Below are 19,089 nucleotides of genomic sequence, written 5' to 3'. Positions count from 1 at the left end.
TCTAAAGGCAGTAAAGAATTAAAGATTTACTACATATCAACAATACTGGAAAGAATTGGAGAATTAGATAAATAAAGTGTGAAGTGTAAAGCCACAGGGACTCACACACTGACCACCGGTTCAGATTCTTTGGGAAACACTTTGGATTATATAATGACTGTGGTGTGGAGAAGACTCTTGAGAGTCCCTTGGACTGCAAGCAGATCCAACCAGTCCATCCTCAAGGAAATCAGTCCTGGGTGTTCATTGGAAGGACTGATGCTGAAGCTGAAAGTCCAGTACTTTGGCCACCTGATGCGAAGAGCTGACTCATTTGAAAAGACCCTGATGCTGGGAGGGATTGGGGGCAGGAGGAGAAGGGGACGACAGAGGATGAGATGGCTGGATGGCATCACCGACTCGATGGGCATGAGTTTGAGTAAACTCTGGGAGTTGGTGATGGACAGGGAGGCCTGGCGTGCTGCGATCATGGGGTCGCAAAGAGTCGGACACAACTGAGCGACTGAACTGAACTGAACTGGATGAAGTTGAAGATTGTCACTCAGTAATTCCATTCTGAGACTACACACAAGTGATGCTTCTGCATGTCTGTAGCAGAACTCTGGACAAGAGGGGTCACAGCAGTGTCGTTCAGCTTCTAATGGAAACAACGCGATGTCAGCTGGTAGCAGAATGAATAAACACACCGAGGTATATGCATATATTGCTTTAATGGAAGAATACAGAGCAAATTAGAGTCATATGCAACATGGACAAATCTCACAAACCTAACATTGAGTACTGAGCTAGAGAAGCAAGGCACAAAATAACAACACGCTTGGATTTCATGGACATCAAGTCCGAAAACAGATAACACTTCAGCATCCATGGATACACACTTAGGTGGTGAAACTAAAAAGAGGCTTCAGGACTTGCCTGGTGGTCCAGTGGTTAAGGCTCCATGCTCCCAATTCAGGGGGCACAGGTTCAATCTGTGGTGTGGGAACTAAGATCCCACATGCAATGCAACAGGGCCAAAAAATAAAAACAGAAACAAGAAAAAGACACAGAAGGAGACTCTTGGAAAGTGGTGCTGGGGAGGTCTCAGGGGTGCTGCCACAGAGTTCTATTTCTTGACATCAGTGATAGGCAGTTATTTGTTTGCTTTTTTATTGAATTACACATTTGCTTATGCACTTTTCTTTTTCTACATTGTATTTTGTCAGTAAAAAAATCCTATGATTATGTACTCAGACACTCAGTTGTGTCTGACTCTTTGCAACACCACGGAATGGAGCCTGCCATGGAATTCTGGAATGGGTTGCCATTTTCTACTCCAGGGGATCTTCCTGACCCAGGGGTCGAACCAGCATCTCTTGCATTGCAAGAAGACTCTTTCCCACTGAGCCCTCTCACTCTCAATGGAAGATTTTAGGAAAGAGTTTACAGCTCAAGTTCCCTGTAGTTAAGTTCAGTGACTTAACTAAAAAGGTCCTGGGGTGGACCTTAGGTTTTAAAGAAAAATACATACACACATCTTACAGCCTACAATTTAAGGTCTGAAGGTACCTTAAAGGCAATCAAATCTAGCTGGACATTTTAAATAAGAATCTGCAAAAATGGGCAGAATATAGGGATAAGGCCCTTCAGGAGGTGGTGAGACATCTGAGAACAGGCTTGTTTCTGAACAAGACTCTTTTCAGAGATCTCATGTTTCATCTTCTCTCTGTGAAAACCCAATCACTTCAATGCACTTCCACTTCCTTATCTATAAAATGAGGAAATGGACTAGGTGACCTGCAAGATATTTCTAGTTTTAATTTCAATGGTTCTGTGAAAGTATAAGAAAAACTTGAAATGCGAGCTTTTCTAAGTACAGTCTTGAAAAATCTTTTTTTGGGGGGGGGATCTTTTTTTATTTTTTTGGAAGTTAGAGATGCTCAAAATAACATAGCTGGTTGGAATGGAGAAATACCATCACAAAACTTTTGGGAAAGATGAATAAGGAAGGCTTTCCCCAAAACAATCTGAACTTTTTCTCCTTAAAAACAAGTCCACCCTAGGAAGGACGAATCAAGGGCTAATTTGTTCATATCAATGGGATGCAGTGCCCACGGGGACTGAACCATGGATTGACACCCTGCTCTCCTCTCACCCCGCTCCCCTCAAAGAGGGCTGAGGTGTGCAGGACAGGTTCTCAGAAACTGTAGCTTTGGAATCAGCTGGGGTGTCCATCAGCCCCGCCTATCGGAATCCCCACCCAGTGATGCCAGGCTTTTCGGGGACCCGGGGAGGCTATGATTTGGATTTAGTAATCACAGAGAACATACACTGTCATTTCAAAAAGCAGATGAAAGAATTACATGCTTTGAAATCAATGGGGGAAAGGGATTCCATGCTAGACTGTTCAAGATGCACAATTATTCTGTCATAGAGAGTCAAGTAAGTCAGAAGGAGAAAAACAAATATCGTATAATAACACACATATATGGAATCTAGAAAAGTGGTACTGATGAACCTATTTTCAGAGCAGGAACAGAGACACAGACATAGAGAATGGACCTGTGGACCCCAAGGGGTAAGGCAAGTAGAGAGTGGGGCAGACTGAGAAAGTAGCACTGATATATTCTCCAGGCAAGAACACTGGAGTGGGGTGCCATTCCCTTCTCCAGGGGATCTTCCCAACCCAGGGATCAAACCGGGTCTCCGGCATAGCAGACAGATTACCTTCGGAGCCCCCAGGGAAGCCCACTATATACACCACCATGTGTAAAATACGGAGCTAGTGGAAAGCCGCCATAGAGCCCTGGAGCCGAGTTTGGTGCCCGGTGATGACCCAGAGGGTTGGGATGCGGGGTCCTGGAGGGAGGCTTACAGAGGGAGTGGATATATATGTGTATACAGCTGACTCACACTGTGGTACGCAGGAACCAACACAACGCTGTAAAGCAACTATATTCCAATCTGAAAAATGACAATTATTGTCAGTAGGGTTTGGGTGATGGTGGGGTGGGGGTAAGGGCGGAGTGTGAGCAGCGAGGAAGGGTGGAATCAGGAATGGGTAGACTGGAACCATGCAACTCTGCCATCATCTCCTCTGCTCGTCTCTTCTATATTTTGATGCCTGATTTTGGTTCTTTTGTGGCCAGCTCCCAGCTCAGGGTGCAGCCGAAGCCCCCATTTACTCCGCTGGGGTGGATCCATTCCTACCCTTGGCTACCTTGTCACTTCCAGTTTGCCTCCATTCCTACTTCTTTGTATCTGTGTTCTCCATTTATATTCATTTCTCATACATCAATCTCTGCTTCCTATTAGCATTTGCTTCTTGCACATTAGGAGCTAGAGGACAGAAAGAAGTCATTTCCCTTCTCCATTTTTCTCTATCAGGGCATCTGTGTGAATTGTTCTCTCCTGGTGTTCCCTTCCAGCCAGAGAAATATGACCCTAGAGCCTCACGCTGCTAATGTGAGAAGAAATTATGAACAGCGATTAGAAGGCTAAATGAGGGTGGTGGAACCTATTTACTTCATTAAGGTTCCTTCAGGGAAAAGGCAAGAATGGGAAACTGAGAGATAAGGGTTAATACTCAAAGAATAAAAGATCCATTTGACTCAGAGCAATCTTCAGTCTGCCTGGATTCTATCAGACGCCCTTCTCCATGGGGAAATCATTATAGAGAAATGACATGCAAAGTGCTCCATAAAGCATCTGAGTCAAACCAGAGAGAGGATGACTCAACGGATCATTTTACGTTTTAATAGAAGGTGCTGCAGATTTGTACCCAGTGCAAGTTCGACACGGGGCGCGCATCCCCCCCCCTCTAAAACTTCTCCATCGGGTAGGAGGGGAGTTCCCAGAACTTGACAGAAATTATTCTGTCTTAGAGAAGCACCAAGTCAAAACTCACAACAGAGAATCAGAGACTAAGAAAAGACAACTGATAGTCAAATGCAGAAACAAAGGGAGCCTGCGAGTCTGTCTAATTCCAACGTTAGCATCACTGTCAGATCTCAGACTGTCACAAAACTGAACTCGGTAATTAGTGGACTTCAAATCTGATTAAGCGGGTGGCAGAAAGAAAAGGGAGAGAGAGGGAGGGAAGGAAAGAAGGGATGAAGAAGGAGAGAGAGGGAACAGAAGAGGGAAAAAGAATATTTAAGTGTCATCATTTAAAAATGTTGCTCCTTGAATTCGTTTCAATAGATAACCGTGTTATTCATTTCAGAAGTTTACTCACCAGGTCAGTGACAGCACTGGGCTTGGTTATCGATGTGAAGAAACCATGTTAACAAAGTTATTGTTTCTTGGACTAGTTTTCTGGGCTAGTTACTGCTTGTAGGTGCTAAAACGTGTAAGTTGCCAAAGGTGAAACCATCTGAGCAGGAAGTGCAGTGCTCGCTAGAGAAGGAATCATCAATCCTAACTCTCTCGGGGCAGGGAGCGAGGGCAGGCTCACCTCCTCGTGCGCTTTTGAGAGAAAGGCCTGCCTGGACATAAAGAACGTCTGCAGTTAGTTACGTGGCTGTCCGTCCCTGTGATCTCCAGCAAATGGCTTTCCGCTTCCCGAGAGGGTGTGCTGCTTACAGGTGGGAAAGAAAACAGAACTGAGTTTCTGTGGCTTGGTAGAAAGACAGCTTTCCCAGAAAAGGTTCTGAATAAGAGGAAACTTTCTTCTTTCATGTACTGGGGTCTTTTGGACAGTGTGATTCTGTTCTGAAATATTGCCGTCTTTGTAGAGATGCATGCTGGCATGGATGAATTTCATATTGCAAGATGATTCAGCTGGTTACTAAAAACAAAACTCGGCACCCATGGCAGCAGCGCCCAATCGAGGCATCAGGGCAGAGGAGTCATCTGGTTTGAGGGTCCTTTCAGGAGGCGCTTTGGAAATGGTCGGTGGATTTTCCACTAAAGCCCGGGCACCCTCACTCCTGTTTTTCCATTTCAAAATGATTAAAACCATGAAGCTACGACCATTGCTTGGCAGTCTGTTAAATCCCACATCAGGTAATAAAAGCACTTGGACCATCTGTCACCAAGAAGGAGATCAAACGGAGCTGGAATATGAACACACAGGTGAAGTGCTCTCCTGGGAGGATGCGGGAAAGGCAGGAGGTCAGTGAAGAGAGATGGGGGAAAGGATGTGCTCGGAGCCTTCTAAGTCCCTGTCCTGTCCTTGGCAGCTTCTCAGCGTGATGAGAAAGATATGCCTCAGATACAGCAGAGTCTGTTAGGAAGAGATCTTGTTCTAACTCACTCATTGTAAAAAGTCAGATTTGCACAGTTATGGAGGAGAAAATACCCTCTCTCCAAATGGAAAGGAAGGGGTATGACCAGATGGTACCAGAAGAGCATCCAGAAGCGTCCAGGAGTACCAGGCAGGAAGACAGTACTCAGTGCTTTCTTTTCTTCCCTTTTTGTTTTGTGTTCTGGGTAAGTTCTCTCTCTTTTTAAAATAGAAGCATAGCTGATGTACGATATTATATAAATTTTGGAAGCACAGTACAGTGATCCATGATTTTCAGAGGTCACACTTCACTCATAGTTACTATAAAATATGGGCGATATTCCCTGTGTTGCACAGTATACCCTGGTAGTTTATTTTATACCTAGCAGTTTGCATCACTGACTCCCCTATTCCTATTGCCCCTTCCTTCCCCACTGGTGACCACCGGAGCTTGTTCTCTGTACCTGCGAGTCAGCTTCTTTCTGCACGGTCACTAGGCTCTTGTATGTTTCAGATTCTATGTATAAATGACAGCAGACAGCATTTTTCTTTCTGTCTCAGTGCTTTCTTGATTCCACAGTGTACCTGATTCTATTTCTCCTTCCAACCCTAGATAGCGGGCCCTCCATTTGAGTTTCTGCTCTCCCACCTCCTGGCTGTGGGACATTGGGTACATTAATTAATGGACCCAATTAGACTCCGTAATCCTTGGTTTTTCCACCTGCAAAATGATGATGTGAAGATTCAGTGAGATGAAGCAATAAGATATTTCAGCTTCCCTGGTGGCTCAGAGAGTAAAGAATCCAACTGCAATGCAGGAGACCTGGGTTTGATTCCTGGTTCGGGAAGATCCCCTGGAGAACGGCATACCCACTCCAGTATTCTTGCCTGGAGAATTCCATGGACAGAGGAGCCTGGCAAGCTATAGTCCACGGAGTCACAAAGAGTTGGACATGACTCAGCAACTGACTGTACGGAGCTATTCAACTAGTTCAATGGGGTATTGAAGGTGGTCTTTGTTTTATAGTAAACACTCCACAAATGGAAACTATAATTATGAAAGGAAAATGAGTTTCTTTGTACATTATAAAAAATCTGTAATTCTGCACAGAATGAGGCTTTCTTATATCGAGGCAAACCCAGACAGCGTGAAGAGTGAGGTGTGTCTTTGCTAGATTCTCCTGCTTAATTAAACCTGGGGAAAGCCCAATTTGCCTGATTTCCATCCATGGCCTGTGAGAAAATGATGCAATAATGTGTGGGATCTGGTGTTTTCTGGCAACTCTGACCATGACATCACTCCAGCCTTCTATCTCTAACATCCATGATGAGCGTGAATTGGGCAACAGATTTGAGAGCTTTCTGAGAAGCAGAAAGAACTCTGTTTGCATCAGGAACAATCCTCACCACCATCTGACTAATTCTACACATAACTATGGTGGTACACGATTATATTATTCATACCAACAGTATCTGCTCTGCTGGGCACTTAACCCTGATATATTTCTCACTCATGCCAAGAAAAGGCATCTGGCAGATGGAGGGAGGCTTGTACTGATTCTCATCTAAGAAAGTTTCCAAAAGATTCCATCCCACCAATGCTTGTTAGAAGGATGAGCTTTGAACAGTCCACCTTCTATGACAGGCTTTCCCAGTTTTCTCTCTTTGAAACCTTTTGCATGTTTCATACAAATCAGAACCCTCCTGCGTCTTGAGAGACACTGGGTGTAGCAGTGGCCAGCCAGGCTTTGGAGCCAGTCTGCCGGCATCTGCATACCGACCAGAAGCTTTCAGCGAGGATCCCTCATCTGTAATCCAGTTGTCATGAGGAGCGAGCAAGCTCAAGCACAAACACAAAGTGCCCAGAGCACTTCCTGGAGTGCAGAGCAGGCAAGCGCGGAGCACTGCATCAGCAGGGTCCAGAGGAGCGGGACGGTGCAGTGGCTGAGGACACGGCCTCAGGAGCCGGCCTGCCTGCCTGGAATCCTGATTCTGCCACTCATTTCTCGCCCACCCTCCATCAGCACATAACTCTTTTGTGCCTCATTCTTCTGATTTGTACAAAAGGGTGTGATAAAAGAACACCTACCCTGCAGGCTCATGAGGGTGAAAACATTTCACGTGTGTGTCTGTTCATTAATTCACTCTCAGTATGCAGTATGTGGCCAATAAAATTAGCTCTTCTCTCTCAACACGCCAACTGTTTCCATCTACTTTTCATTCCCAGATTGACGACAGCTTATCCTTTTTTTTTAAAGAAAATTTTTTTTCTGGTATTGAGCTACACGGGCTGCTTGTATATTTTGCAGATTAATGCTTTGTCAGTCGGTTTGTTTGCTATTATTTTCTCCCATGCTGAGGGTTGTCTTTTCACCTTTCTTGTGGTTTCCTTCACTGTGTGAAAGCTTTTAAATTTAATTAGGTCCCATTTGGTTATTTTTGCTTTTATTTCCTAGGACATGAAATTAAAAGATGCTTGCTCCTTGGAAGAAAAATTATGACCAACCTAGACAGCATATTAAAAAGCAGAGGCAATACTTTGCTGACAAAAGTCTGTCTAGTCAAAGCTGTGGTTTTTCCAGTAGTCACATATGGATGTGAGAGCTGGACCAAAAGAAAGCCAAGTGCTGAAGAACTGATGGTTTTGAACTGTGGTGTTGGAGAAGACTCTTGAGAGCCCCTTGGACTGCAAGGAGATCCAATCAGTCCATCCAAAAGGAAATCAGTCCTGAATATTCATTGGAAGGACTGATGCTGAAGCTGAAACTCCAGCACTTTGGCCACCTGATGCAAAGAACAGACTCATTGGAAAAGACCTTAATCCTGGGAAAGATTGAAGGTGGAAGGAGAAGGGGACAACAGAGGATGAGATCATTGGATGGTATCACTGACTCAATGGACATGGGTTTGAGCAAGCTCTGGGAGCAGGTGATGGAGAGGGAAGCCTGGCATGCTGCAGTCCATGGGGTCGCAAAGAGTTGGACACTACGAGGACTAAACTGAAGTGAAGTGAATACAGTACGTCCCTGCTGGCCCAGTGGTAAAGAATCCACCTGTCAATGCAGGAGACACAGGTTGGATCTCTCTGTTAGGAAGGTTCCTCAGGCCACTGAGAAGGTGAGCCTGTGAGCCACATTATTGAGCTCGTGTTCTAGAGCCCCGGAGCCTCAACTATGGAGCCCACACACTGCAAGTACTGAAGCCCACCTGACGTGGAGACAGTGCACTGCCACGAGACGCTGCCACGGTGAGGAGCGGCAGCTCTGCATCCGGAGGACCGTCCGGTCACAGCCCACGCAGCAGCGAAGACCGGACCAGCTGCAGAAACGGAACGATACCGCACCCAGCTCCGGTGCTGGCCAGTAGGTCTGGGCGGTCTCCTTCGCTTATACACGGTAGGGGGCGTCTCCCTGGTCCTTTTTGCACAGCAGCATCTCCTGTTTCCTGTCCTGCCTACAGAACTTAGACTCGCCTAGCTGCCATCCTGACTCTGGGAATTACATGAGTTCGTTCACTGTGTGGGTTTAGGGTAACTGGGGTGGGGTGGGAACCTGCATTTTCACCCCCCAGGCAGCTCATTCGAGGCAGCCCTACGAACCAGGAAGGTTCCCTGCCACTTCCTAGAGCTGGAGGACGGGGACAGCTCATGTAAGTTCTCATCTCCTTATACATGAAAGGAGGATAAACCGGCTTCCCACGAGGCTGTTTTGAGATGTGAATGTGTTGGCTCACTCCCTGACGTCCTTCACGTCTCTGCTCAGGTGTCACGTTCTCAGGAAGGCCTCCCGGACCACCTCCTCAAAGCCCAGCCTGCTGCCTGCCTCTCCATCCTCCTCTCCGTCCTCCTGCCCGCCTCTCCGTCCTCCTGCCAGCCTCTCCGTCCTCCCGCCCGCCTCTCCGTCCTCCCGCCAGCCTCTCCGTCCTCCTGCCCCACTTGGTGCTGCTTCTGTTTTGGGTGAGGTTTCCTTCAAACCTGCTTCTTCTCACATCTTCCTATGCTCTCTGGAGCTGTCTGTCTTCCCTGGGCCACCAGGCTGCCTTGCCTGTCTGTTTATCCACAGAAAACTCTGTCCGTTCTGAATAATGTGAATGTTAGCGGAAACCGACGCCATAACCGCCAAGGTACATACCTAGAGAATGGGAAGGTAAGAATCCTATGAGGGGACAAGAGGAGAGAGGAGCATGGAAACATATACTACCATCTGTAAGACAGCCAGCCAGTGGGAATCTGCTGTATGCCTCAGGGGACGTAAAGTGCAGTTCTGTGACGACCTAGAGGGTGGGAAGGAGGGGACATGTGCATACCAATGGCTGATTCATGTTGATGTATGCCATAAACCAACACAATACTGTAAAGCAGTTATCCTTCAATTAAAAATACATTTTAAAAAAAGCTATAGGAAAAGCCTAGGTTGACACAATAAAGGAAAAGCTAACATTTGCAGACTTTCTCAGTGGAAGGGGCTTAAGTGTGTTTTATTTCCAGGCTTGCAGTGCAACATATTCTTTTCTCTTTTTAATCTGTCTTCAATTGGAGGACTATTGCTTTACAATCTGTGCTGGCCTCTGTCATACAACAACGTGGATCCATCACAAGTGCACACACATCCCCCCGTCCTGAACCTTCCTTCCCACTCCTCCCTCTCGCCCACCCTCTGGGCTGTTACGGGGGTCGGCACCGCGCTTCCCGTGTATGTGTGTCGTGTCGCTAGGTCACTTCAGCCACGTCTGACTCTGTGACCCCATGGACTGTGGCCCGCCAGGCCCGTCTGTCCACGTGACTCCCCAGGCAAGAGCACTGGAGTGGGTTGCCGTGCCCTGCTGCAGGGGATCTTCCCGACCCAGGCATCAGACCCACCCCTCTGACGTCTCCTTCACTGGCAGGCAGGTCCTTCCCTGGGACACATTCTTGGCCCACTGGGTCTGTACGAGGTGGAGCCCCGCAGAGCACTGCTCAGCTCTTCTGGCCTGGCAAAAGCACAACGGCTCTGATTTCTCTCTAAATTCACAGCCACTGCTCTCAAACAGCCACAGAGACGGCCAGTGAGTGGTGCCCTCCCTTTCAGCAGCACGTAGGCCGCCAAGCCCCCAAGAGATGATGTGCACACAGGACTCTCAACTGCATCCCCGGGACTGTGTTTTCAGAGTATGGCTGAGCTCAGCAGGCTCACCTCCTGGCTACTGGCTGCCCTGGGATCACGCAGAGCTCCGGAGGGTCTGCAATTGAGAGAGGACGGTAAGAGCAGGGTTTCTGATGCTCACCCCAGCATCGGACAAAGGCCACTGAGCAGCGTGCTCCCAGATGCTACAGGAACGCGCCTCACTGCCACTCACAGTGGTCTGATGACAAACTCCTCTTTAATAATTTATCATTTGGAGTTGTAAGACACTGGAGTCAAGGCAACCAATGTGAAAATAAACCACTCATAATCCTTCTGGGAAAGTAGAGGTGTATTTGCCCAGCAATTCCCAAGAACAGTCCCCGGTGGATAGTTTTCTGACCAGCTTAGAAAAGAACTGATTGAAAAATAGCACATGCATTATAAAGTTTCCTATCACAATGCCTTCAAAATTCTTTGGAAAGGAAAAAGATGTTCACCTATTTTTTTTTTTAAACTTGTATGTTTCTAAAGAAGACACTTGAAAACCAGAAAAAAGTATTACCTTCTTTAAAAAAAAAAAGTCAAATAAAATGGCACAGCAGAAGTTCACATAAAATGCCTGACAATGTTTCTTTTCAACAGAACTCAGGCTGAGTGAAAGACATTCTTGGATTCTGAACCTTGGCTGGTTACCTAGGTTGCAAAGGATACCAAAAGAGACTCACACCAGGATTTCTTCGTTAGAATGCCAGTCAACGAAAAGTTCATAATCCTTTCAGATTTTAAATTCTCTGTGTCTGTGCGGAGGAAAACCATTTAACAGTTTGGACAATTGGAAAAGAAGATTACACCAGACTTTGTCTATAAAGATGTGGGTTATACTCTTTAAAGGCAGAGGGAAATGGCTTTTCAGGCTGTAGCACTGTTATCCTCTTTTTAAAACTGGTTATATGGAGACTGCTGGTTGCTTAATTAGAATGGAAACTTATACATAGAAAAGCATACCAACTGAATCTAGAGTATTAAGCCTGATAGTCATAATCAACATCTGATTACTTAAAATTGACCAGATTTGAAATCTATTAAGATTTCTTAATTACTCATGTGCTCACAGTTATTACTTTATTTTAAAGAAACACTGAAAAGCTTAATGATTTAATATAACAATTTCAAAAGTTTTTTCATCAGATAGGACTGGACTGTATGATCTTTACAGAATGATCATTACTTAGTTAATGAACTCAGCATGCTGAACATTTTCCAGCCACCTGAAACTTCCCAAGCACTGTGTGAATTTTTGGCCAATTAATTATCAATTACAACATCATAAAACATTAGCACAAAAATAGGAATAATGAAATTTAATTATACAGTATTCTTCAGAGTTGCTGCAAATACTATACAAGACTGATTTTGATTAATAATTCATTCAGCAATAAAGTATCAAGAAAGATACTTATGCAGTGCCACAATCCTCACACTGATTTCTATAATTACAGATTACAACAGTGGCAATTTAAAAGGTTAGAGAGCTGTGGTAATTTGCTATGTCATCCTCAGCTATATTAATGTCTCTGAGCACCAAAGATAATTGAAAATATAATAATGGACCAAATCAGACGGCTTGCCCATGCTCTCGTCACAAAAACATCTCCAACCTGAGTACATTAGTAAAGTCAAGTCCTTGATAATTAGCCTCTTTCATTATTTAAGCAGTCCCACTACTCATTTGGTTTACAGTGAAGTGAAGGGAGAAAATATGTAGATATACGGGCCAGAATACGCAAACACAGAGACAGAAGCTATGGAAAAGATAGAACACGGAGACAACTACAATCGGTATATAATTTACATCTGGCATGACTATGTCTGTGTAATTACTCCTCAGGTAGTTAGACCTGCCAAAGAATCCACATGATGAAAGCTGAGTCTCTGTCTTTGGTAATATAGTTGAGTAAGTAGCATAAGAAGAGATTCAAAGTTTATCCAATTAACCTCTCTGGGCTGTTTCTATATTGTGACACAGCAAATCGCTCTCTCCTTGGCGTTCTATTATACCCTGAGAGTGGAAATAGACACATCCCAACAGGCATATTTACTCTGTCTTGCTTTCAGGGCTTGGGGAAAATACCTGGCTAGTAATTGATAGTCTCTTTCCATAATCAGTATTTAAATGAAATTTTCACCTAGGGAGAAGCCCAAGTGAAACAAAACATACAGATCTACACACAGAAAAATCACTTTCTTCTCTGCTTTCACTGATATTTTTGGAAGAGATGTAAGACATCATGGCTTTCCTCTTCTGAATGCCTTAAATATTCGACTAACTTCAAGTCTGTCTAATATGGAGGAGCAGATGGAATATTCACCGGGACTAAAATCTTTGGCATTATTTAAAATGAACTCTTAGCAGAGTGTGTGTCTTGTTGGGAAAGGGAGTTATTCCTTCTGGAGTATGCAGGGTCTGGATTCAGGATTTCATTACAGCTGATCGCCCAAAAGATAATACAGGAAGACACAGTTAAAAAAAAAAAGCTAAGCAAAGTTTCATTCCAGAACTAGAAGGGATTTGTAGATCACTTGATTGAATTCTCTCCTTTTACAATAGTGTAATTCTAGGCTCAAAGTAATTTACTCAAGATCACAGAACTATTCAGCAACAGACACAGGAGAACCTAAGTATTTCTGACTCCTAGGTTTCTACTATTAATATATTGTATTGGAAAAAATTAAGGAGAAAGGGGGTCATGGAGAAGAGTATGGAGAGAATGTTTTGTTCCAAAATTAGGCCTTTTTCTTGACATTTAATTTTCACAGGGCTGATAAGTATAAAATAAGGGGTGGGTAGAAGAAGAGTGTAGAAGTGTAAAGAATTTTACATTGAACACCTATATACCCATATCTAGATGCTGCAGTAAGCATTTGTTATGCTTATTACATTGTAATAAGCATCTGTATCCACTCCTCTATCCATCTGTCAATCACATAGAGTGCACATCAAAGCATAAATTGCCAGCACTGGCACACTTTCCCCTAAATACTTTAACAGACATATCGCTTGCTAGAGTTCAAAATTTGTTTATAGTTTTTCTCTTCTGAGGTATAATTTACATTCAATGAAATGTACAAATCATTTCATACTCACTGAGTTTTGATAAATGTAGATAACTGTGTAATCTGAACCTTATCAAGCTACAGAATATAATCGTCACCCCAGAAAGAGTCCCCATCCCCGTTAATCCCCCCACACCTGCCTAAGGCAACCACTATTCTAATGTTTTTCTAGCACAAATTTTATCTGTCCTCGAATGGCTGAATTTTGAACGATTAAAAGCCTCCTTCAACAGTTAAGCGGCTTAATGTTGTTCTGTTTTCCTCCCTTTGGCTAACCAACTTTTTGAACACACACTAGACACCAGTGACAGCGAAATAATCATTTCATTAAACTAGGAAAATAACTTCAATGGTGGTGAGAATTGCAGGATTAATTATATCTCGAGGGTGATCTGGATGTACAACCAAAAGGGAAGCCACACACCACACTCTGGGTCTGTTACTCATTTGGAAAGTGGTTGACTCTTCGATAGAAAAATAAAACGCGCACCCATAGAAAACTGAGGGCTCTATAGGATCCTTGGAGTAAATATGAAAAACGAGGAGGCCTTTAAAAATTGCCCAACTCCAGATTGGCATTATCGCTTAGTGATGAAGATGGATGGTCACTGCGTGCCAAGCTGTAATCTATTAGGGTTCAGCCCTTAGTTCTACAGAACGTACAACCAACGGAGGCTACCAAAGGACCCCAAAGCCCCATTTATTTTCTTTCCACCTGTCGGCGGGCAGTGAGTGGACTAGGCCTTTTTTTCCCTCCAGCAGCTGAATGGTTCCCAAGGAGACACACCCTTAGCCGACAAAGTACTGGGTTACTTCTTTACCAAAGGGCTCAACAGTGGTACACTTCACAAATCAGTCACTGCAATGGGATTATAACAGACTTCTAAAGAAACTCCAACATTCTTTAACAATTCTCCATTAACCCTTGTTATGAATTGATTGTGTCCAACAACAAAAAGTTGACACCCTAACCTCCAATAAAGTCTCAGCATGGGACTTTATTTAGAAATAGGATCACTGCAGATGTAAATACTTAAGATGAAGTCACACTGGGGTGGGGTTTCCCCAGTGGTTCACCGGTAATAAGATACCTGCAATGTAGGAGATGCAGAGATGCGAGTTTGATCCCTGGGTCGGGAAGATTTCCTGAAAGAGGAAATGGCAACCCACTCCAGCACTCTTGCCAGGAAAAGCCCATGGACAGAGGAGTCTGGTGGGTTCCAGTCCTTGGGGTCACAAGAGTGAGACACGACTGAGTGACTAAACACCAGCCCCGCCCCACTGGGGTGTGGTGGTGCTTTTATAAAAGGGACTCCGAGGAGAGGCAGAAGATAACACCGTGTGGGATGCAGGCAGAGACTACAGTGATGCCTCTACCAGCCAAGGAATGTCCCGATTGCTGGGCACCAGCCAGAAGCTAGGAGGAGGCAAAGACCGAGATTCCTCTACAAGGTTCAGAGGGAACATGGCCCTGCCGACACCTTGATTTTGAACTTCTAGCAACTATGAGACATAAAAACTTCTGTAGTTTTAAGAATATCAGTTTGAGGTATTTTGTTACTGCAGGCTTCTGAAACTAATCCTAAAGATGTTTTTTTTCCTTTTTGGTAATTTTTAAAAAAAAATGAAGCATAGTCCACAGGCAGAAAAATGTATCATCCATAAGAGTACACTCCAGTGAATTTTTTCAAATTACTCATATAAACACCACCTATATCAAGAAGGCTAGCAGCACCCAGAAGTCTCCTTCCTGCCCTGTCCCAAACAGACTCCACGCCAAGACATTTGTTGTTGTCGTTTAATCACTAAATCATGTTCAACTCTTTAGCAACCCAACGAACTATAGCCTGCCAGGCTCCTCTGTCCATGGGATTTCCCAGGCAAGAATACTGGGTTGCCATGCCCTTTTGGGATCTTCCCCACCCAGGGATGACAGCCATTCTGACTTCTTCCACCATAGATTTCTTTTCTCTCCTTTCGGGCTTTGAATATATGGGAAAATATACTACATTTTTTTCTGGCAGGGGAGGGGGGCATGTGAATGTCTGGCTTCTTTTGATTTTATATATGTAGGATTCATCCATGCTGTTTGTAACGCTGGTTTTTTCTGACGATGATTTTAAAAAAGGTATTAAAATTTTTTGGTTTGTTTTGGCTGGTTCAAATTTCCAAAGGTACAAATGGTACATGGTGCAAATTTCCTAAATCGTTCCATCCCAACCACACACTTCCATTTCTTAGAGGCATCTCATGTTAATTGTATATCCTTCTAGAAGAATCTTATGTCTATTTAAGCAAAAATATATACATTTATAGATAACTCTTTCTCCTTTTTTTACACAAAACCTAACATACTGCTATTAGGTACCTTGCTCTTTTACTCAAAAATATATTTTGGGCTTCACCCCATACCAACATAAGAAAATTTCCTCATCCTTGCTTTTTGGTTACAGCCAAAATTCAACTGTGAGAACACAGTATAATGTATATAACCAATTCTCTATTCATAGCTATTTGACTTGTTATTATAAACAAGGTTGCAACATGTAACGTTGTAATTTTGCACATCCATATATTTCCCCCTAAGGCTGATGGGAAAGTAAGCATTAAAATGATATAAGCTTTTGCAGTTGTGATTTTGCCAAACTGTTCTCCATTTAGATTGTACCAATTTAAATTCCTACCAGCAATATGCAAGAGTACCTGTTTATCCAGTCTTGCTAATAGATAGTGTTATCAAACTGAAAGGAAAAAAATCTGTCTCTTTGGTAGGAAAATAACATCTCATTGTAGCTTTGAAATTTAAAAATATATTCATTTTAAAGCTTAAAAATACGTTAAAGTTTAAAAATACATTCATTTTAGTATATGTCATACATCTATGAGCAGCTACTTATATGTCCTCAGAAGTGAAATCTCTGTTAAACTTATTTTTTTCAATTGCACTGATGGTCTTTTTTCTTAGTGTCTTGTAGAGGCTCTTTATATAGTAGAGAAATCTGCCTTTTCTCTTATAATGACTTGAAAAATATTTTTCCTAGTTTGTCACTTGCTTTTGTATGCAGTGGTGCTTACCCTTCAAAAATTTTTCATTGTCATATAATTGGATTAATTTTATGGCTTTCTTTGTAAGGCTCTTAGCGTGTATATGATAAATTAAAAAGCTTTTCCCCATTGTGGATATAAACAGTTACCCCCTAAATTCTCATAGTATTCTCAGGCTTTTTGAACTTGATTTTACTTTTGGCCGTGCTGGGCGTTCACTGCCCTGCATGCAGGGCTTTCCCTGGTTGTGGCAAGGAGCCACTCTCTAGTTGCGGTAAGCAGCGTCTCGCGGTAGGGGCGTCTCTTGTTTTGGAGCATGGGCCCTAGGGCACCTGGGCTTCAGGAGTTGTGATTCCCAGGCTCGGGAGCGTAGGTCAATGCTTGCGGCTCACAGGCTTAGTTGCTCTGTACCAAGTGGGATCTCCCCGGACCAGGGATTGAACCTGTGTCTCCTGCAATAGCAGGTGGGGGGTCTTTTCCACGGAGCCACCAGCAAAGCCCAGTTTTGTTTCTTTTAAATGTATGTCTTCAATTCAATTAGAATTTACCTTGGTATAAATACTGGGGCTTCCCTGATAGCTCAGTTGGTAAAGAATCTGCCTGCAATGCAGGAGACCCTGGTTCGATTCCTGGGTGGGGAAGATCCCCTGAAGAAGGGATAGGCTACCCACTCCAGTATTTTTCTTGGGCTTCCCTTGTGGCCCAGCTGGCAAAGAATCCGCCTGCAATGTGGGAGACCTGGGTTTCAATCCCTGGGTTGGGAAGATCCCCTGGAGAAGGGAAAGGCTACCCACTCCAGCATTCAGGCCTAGAAGAATTCCTGGACTATACCCATAGAGTTGCAAAAAGGTGGACACGACTGAGAGACTTTCACTTTCATAAAATACTAGCTATCAACAAACTTCATTTTTTTAAACTTATTATTTTGTATCGGGGTATAGTCGATCAGGGCTTGCCAGGTGGCGCAGTGGTAAAGAATCTGCCTGCAATGCAGGAGATGCAAGAGACTTGGGTTCGATCCCTGGCTCAGGAAGATCCCCTGGAGGAGGAAATGGCAACCCACACCAGCATTCTTGCCTGGAACATTCCATGGACAGAGGAGCCTGGCGGCGACAGTCCACGGGGCTGCAAAGAGTCGGACACCACTGAGAGAGCGCAGGGAAGCAGAGCAATGACTGACAATGTTACAACGGTCCCAGGTGAGCGGTGAAGAGACCCAGCCGCAGGTACACGTGTCTGTTCTCCTCCAGACGCCCCTCCCATCCAGGCCGCCACGTGACATCGAGCAGAGGTCCGTGTGCTACCCAGCAGGTCTTTGTTGGTCATCCATCTTAAACAGTAGTGTGTACCTGTCCATCCCATACTCCCCAACCATCGCTTCCCTCATCCTCCCCCACGCCACCCCCGGCAACCATACGCTCATTCTCGAAATCTGTGTCTCTTTCTGTTTTCAACAAACTTCACTTTTTCCAGAAAGCTATTACTGTCATTGCAGCACCGTTTATTGAATGGTCCAGTTTAACTGCAGTGATCTGAAACACCTTTTTTAATGTAACCTAAATTTTCAAATGTATTTGAGATTATTCCTGGACTCCACTCTCCACCATGGACCTATCTAATCAATGTCCTGACTCAAATGTATAAATATATTTAATATATATCTAAAAAGCAATTTTTTCTCATTTTTTAAAAATTCTAGACTATTCCTAATTAAAAACATTTTTTTTCCACATGAACTTCAGCATCAGCTTGTGTGGTTACAAACAGTTCTGTTGTTATTTTTTGTGTTAAATCTCTGATGTTGAGATTTTCTTTATAAGAGCATGAATTGTCTTTTCACTTATTTACATCTTTTTTCCCCTGCATCTCAGGGGAATGAAAAAATTTCATTTATTTATAAGAATAAAGATTTATATCTTACAGATTCTTTGTGAACTCAATACCTGTGTTTATATGCATAATGTATTTCTGTGTATATTTACATTTATTTTTGGATTTTTCTTTTTTTACTGTTGTAAGTAAGATCTTTTTTACCATTATATCATCTAGTTAGCTGTTGATCTTGTACATGAAGAATGTTGATTTTTCACATAACAAATTGATACTCAGCCACCTTTACTGAGTTCTGTTATTGTTTACAACAATTTTTCAGTTGATTCATAGAAATAAGCACCCAATCCAAGTACACAATCGTTATCACCTGCAAATTACAAACACAATTTGACTTCTCCCTTCTGACTTTTTATACTTTTAATTTCTGTCTCTAGTACTGCATGAGTTTGAGCAAGCTCCGGGAGTTGGTGATGGACAGGAAAGCCTGGCGTGCCGCAGTCCATGGGGTCGCAAAGAGTCGGACACAACTGAGCGACTGAACTAAACTGACTGAGTAATGCATGGGTTATAGTACATTCAAAATAATGTATAATGTTAAGCGCCTTTGTGTTCATTCTTTCTGACATAACATGGATTCCAGTACTTCCCTCTCAAGCATGATGCTCAATTTTAGGTGTAATATCTATACTTGATCATGTTAAGGAGATACCATCATTTCTTATTTTATAAAGTGCTTTTTAAATGAAAAGTGGATTTTGAATTACATCAATATCTTTGCAGCATCTATGA

General features: G+C 43.5%; 1 protein-coding gene across 7 annotated transcripts in view; it reads right to left on the bottom strand.

Annotated features, from left to right (window-relative positions):
* BACH2 (BTB domain and CNC homolog 2) overlaps nt 1–19,089 on the bottom strand; it is a 373,875-nt gene that overhangs the window by 98,073 nt on the left and 256,713 nt on the right. For 3 of the 7 annotated variants that reach the window (XM_070450108.1, XM_070450114.1, XM_070450112.1), the window contains exon 4: nt 4,436–4,555. The exons of the other annotated variants lie outside the window; for them this stretch is intronic. In XM_070450108.1, coding sequence (XP_070306209.1) covers nt 4,436–4,474 — 39 coding nt within the window. In that variant the 5' untranslated portion in view covers nt 4,475–4,555. The remainder of the gene's footprint in view (nt 1–4,435; nt 4,556–19,089) is intronic. 7 annotated transcript variants of the gene reach the window in all.

The sequence above is a fragment of the Odocoileus virginianus genome, chromosome 19, assembly GCF_023699985.2.
Source record: "Odocoileus virginianus isolate 20LAN1187 ecotype Illinois chromosome 19, Ovbor_1.2, whole genome shotgun sequence".
Taxonomy (NCBI): domain Eukaryota; kingdom Metazoa; phylum Chordata; class Mammalia; order Artiodactyla; family Cervidae; genus Odocoileus; species Odocoileus virginianus.
Note: the sequence above shows the minus strand (reverse complement) of the source record. Positions and strands in the feature narration are given on the sequence as shown.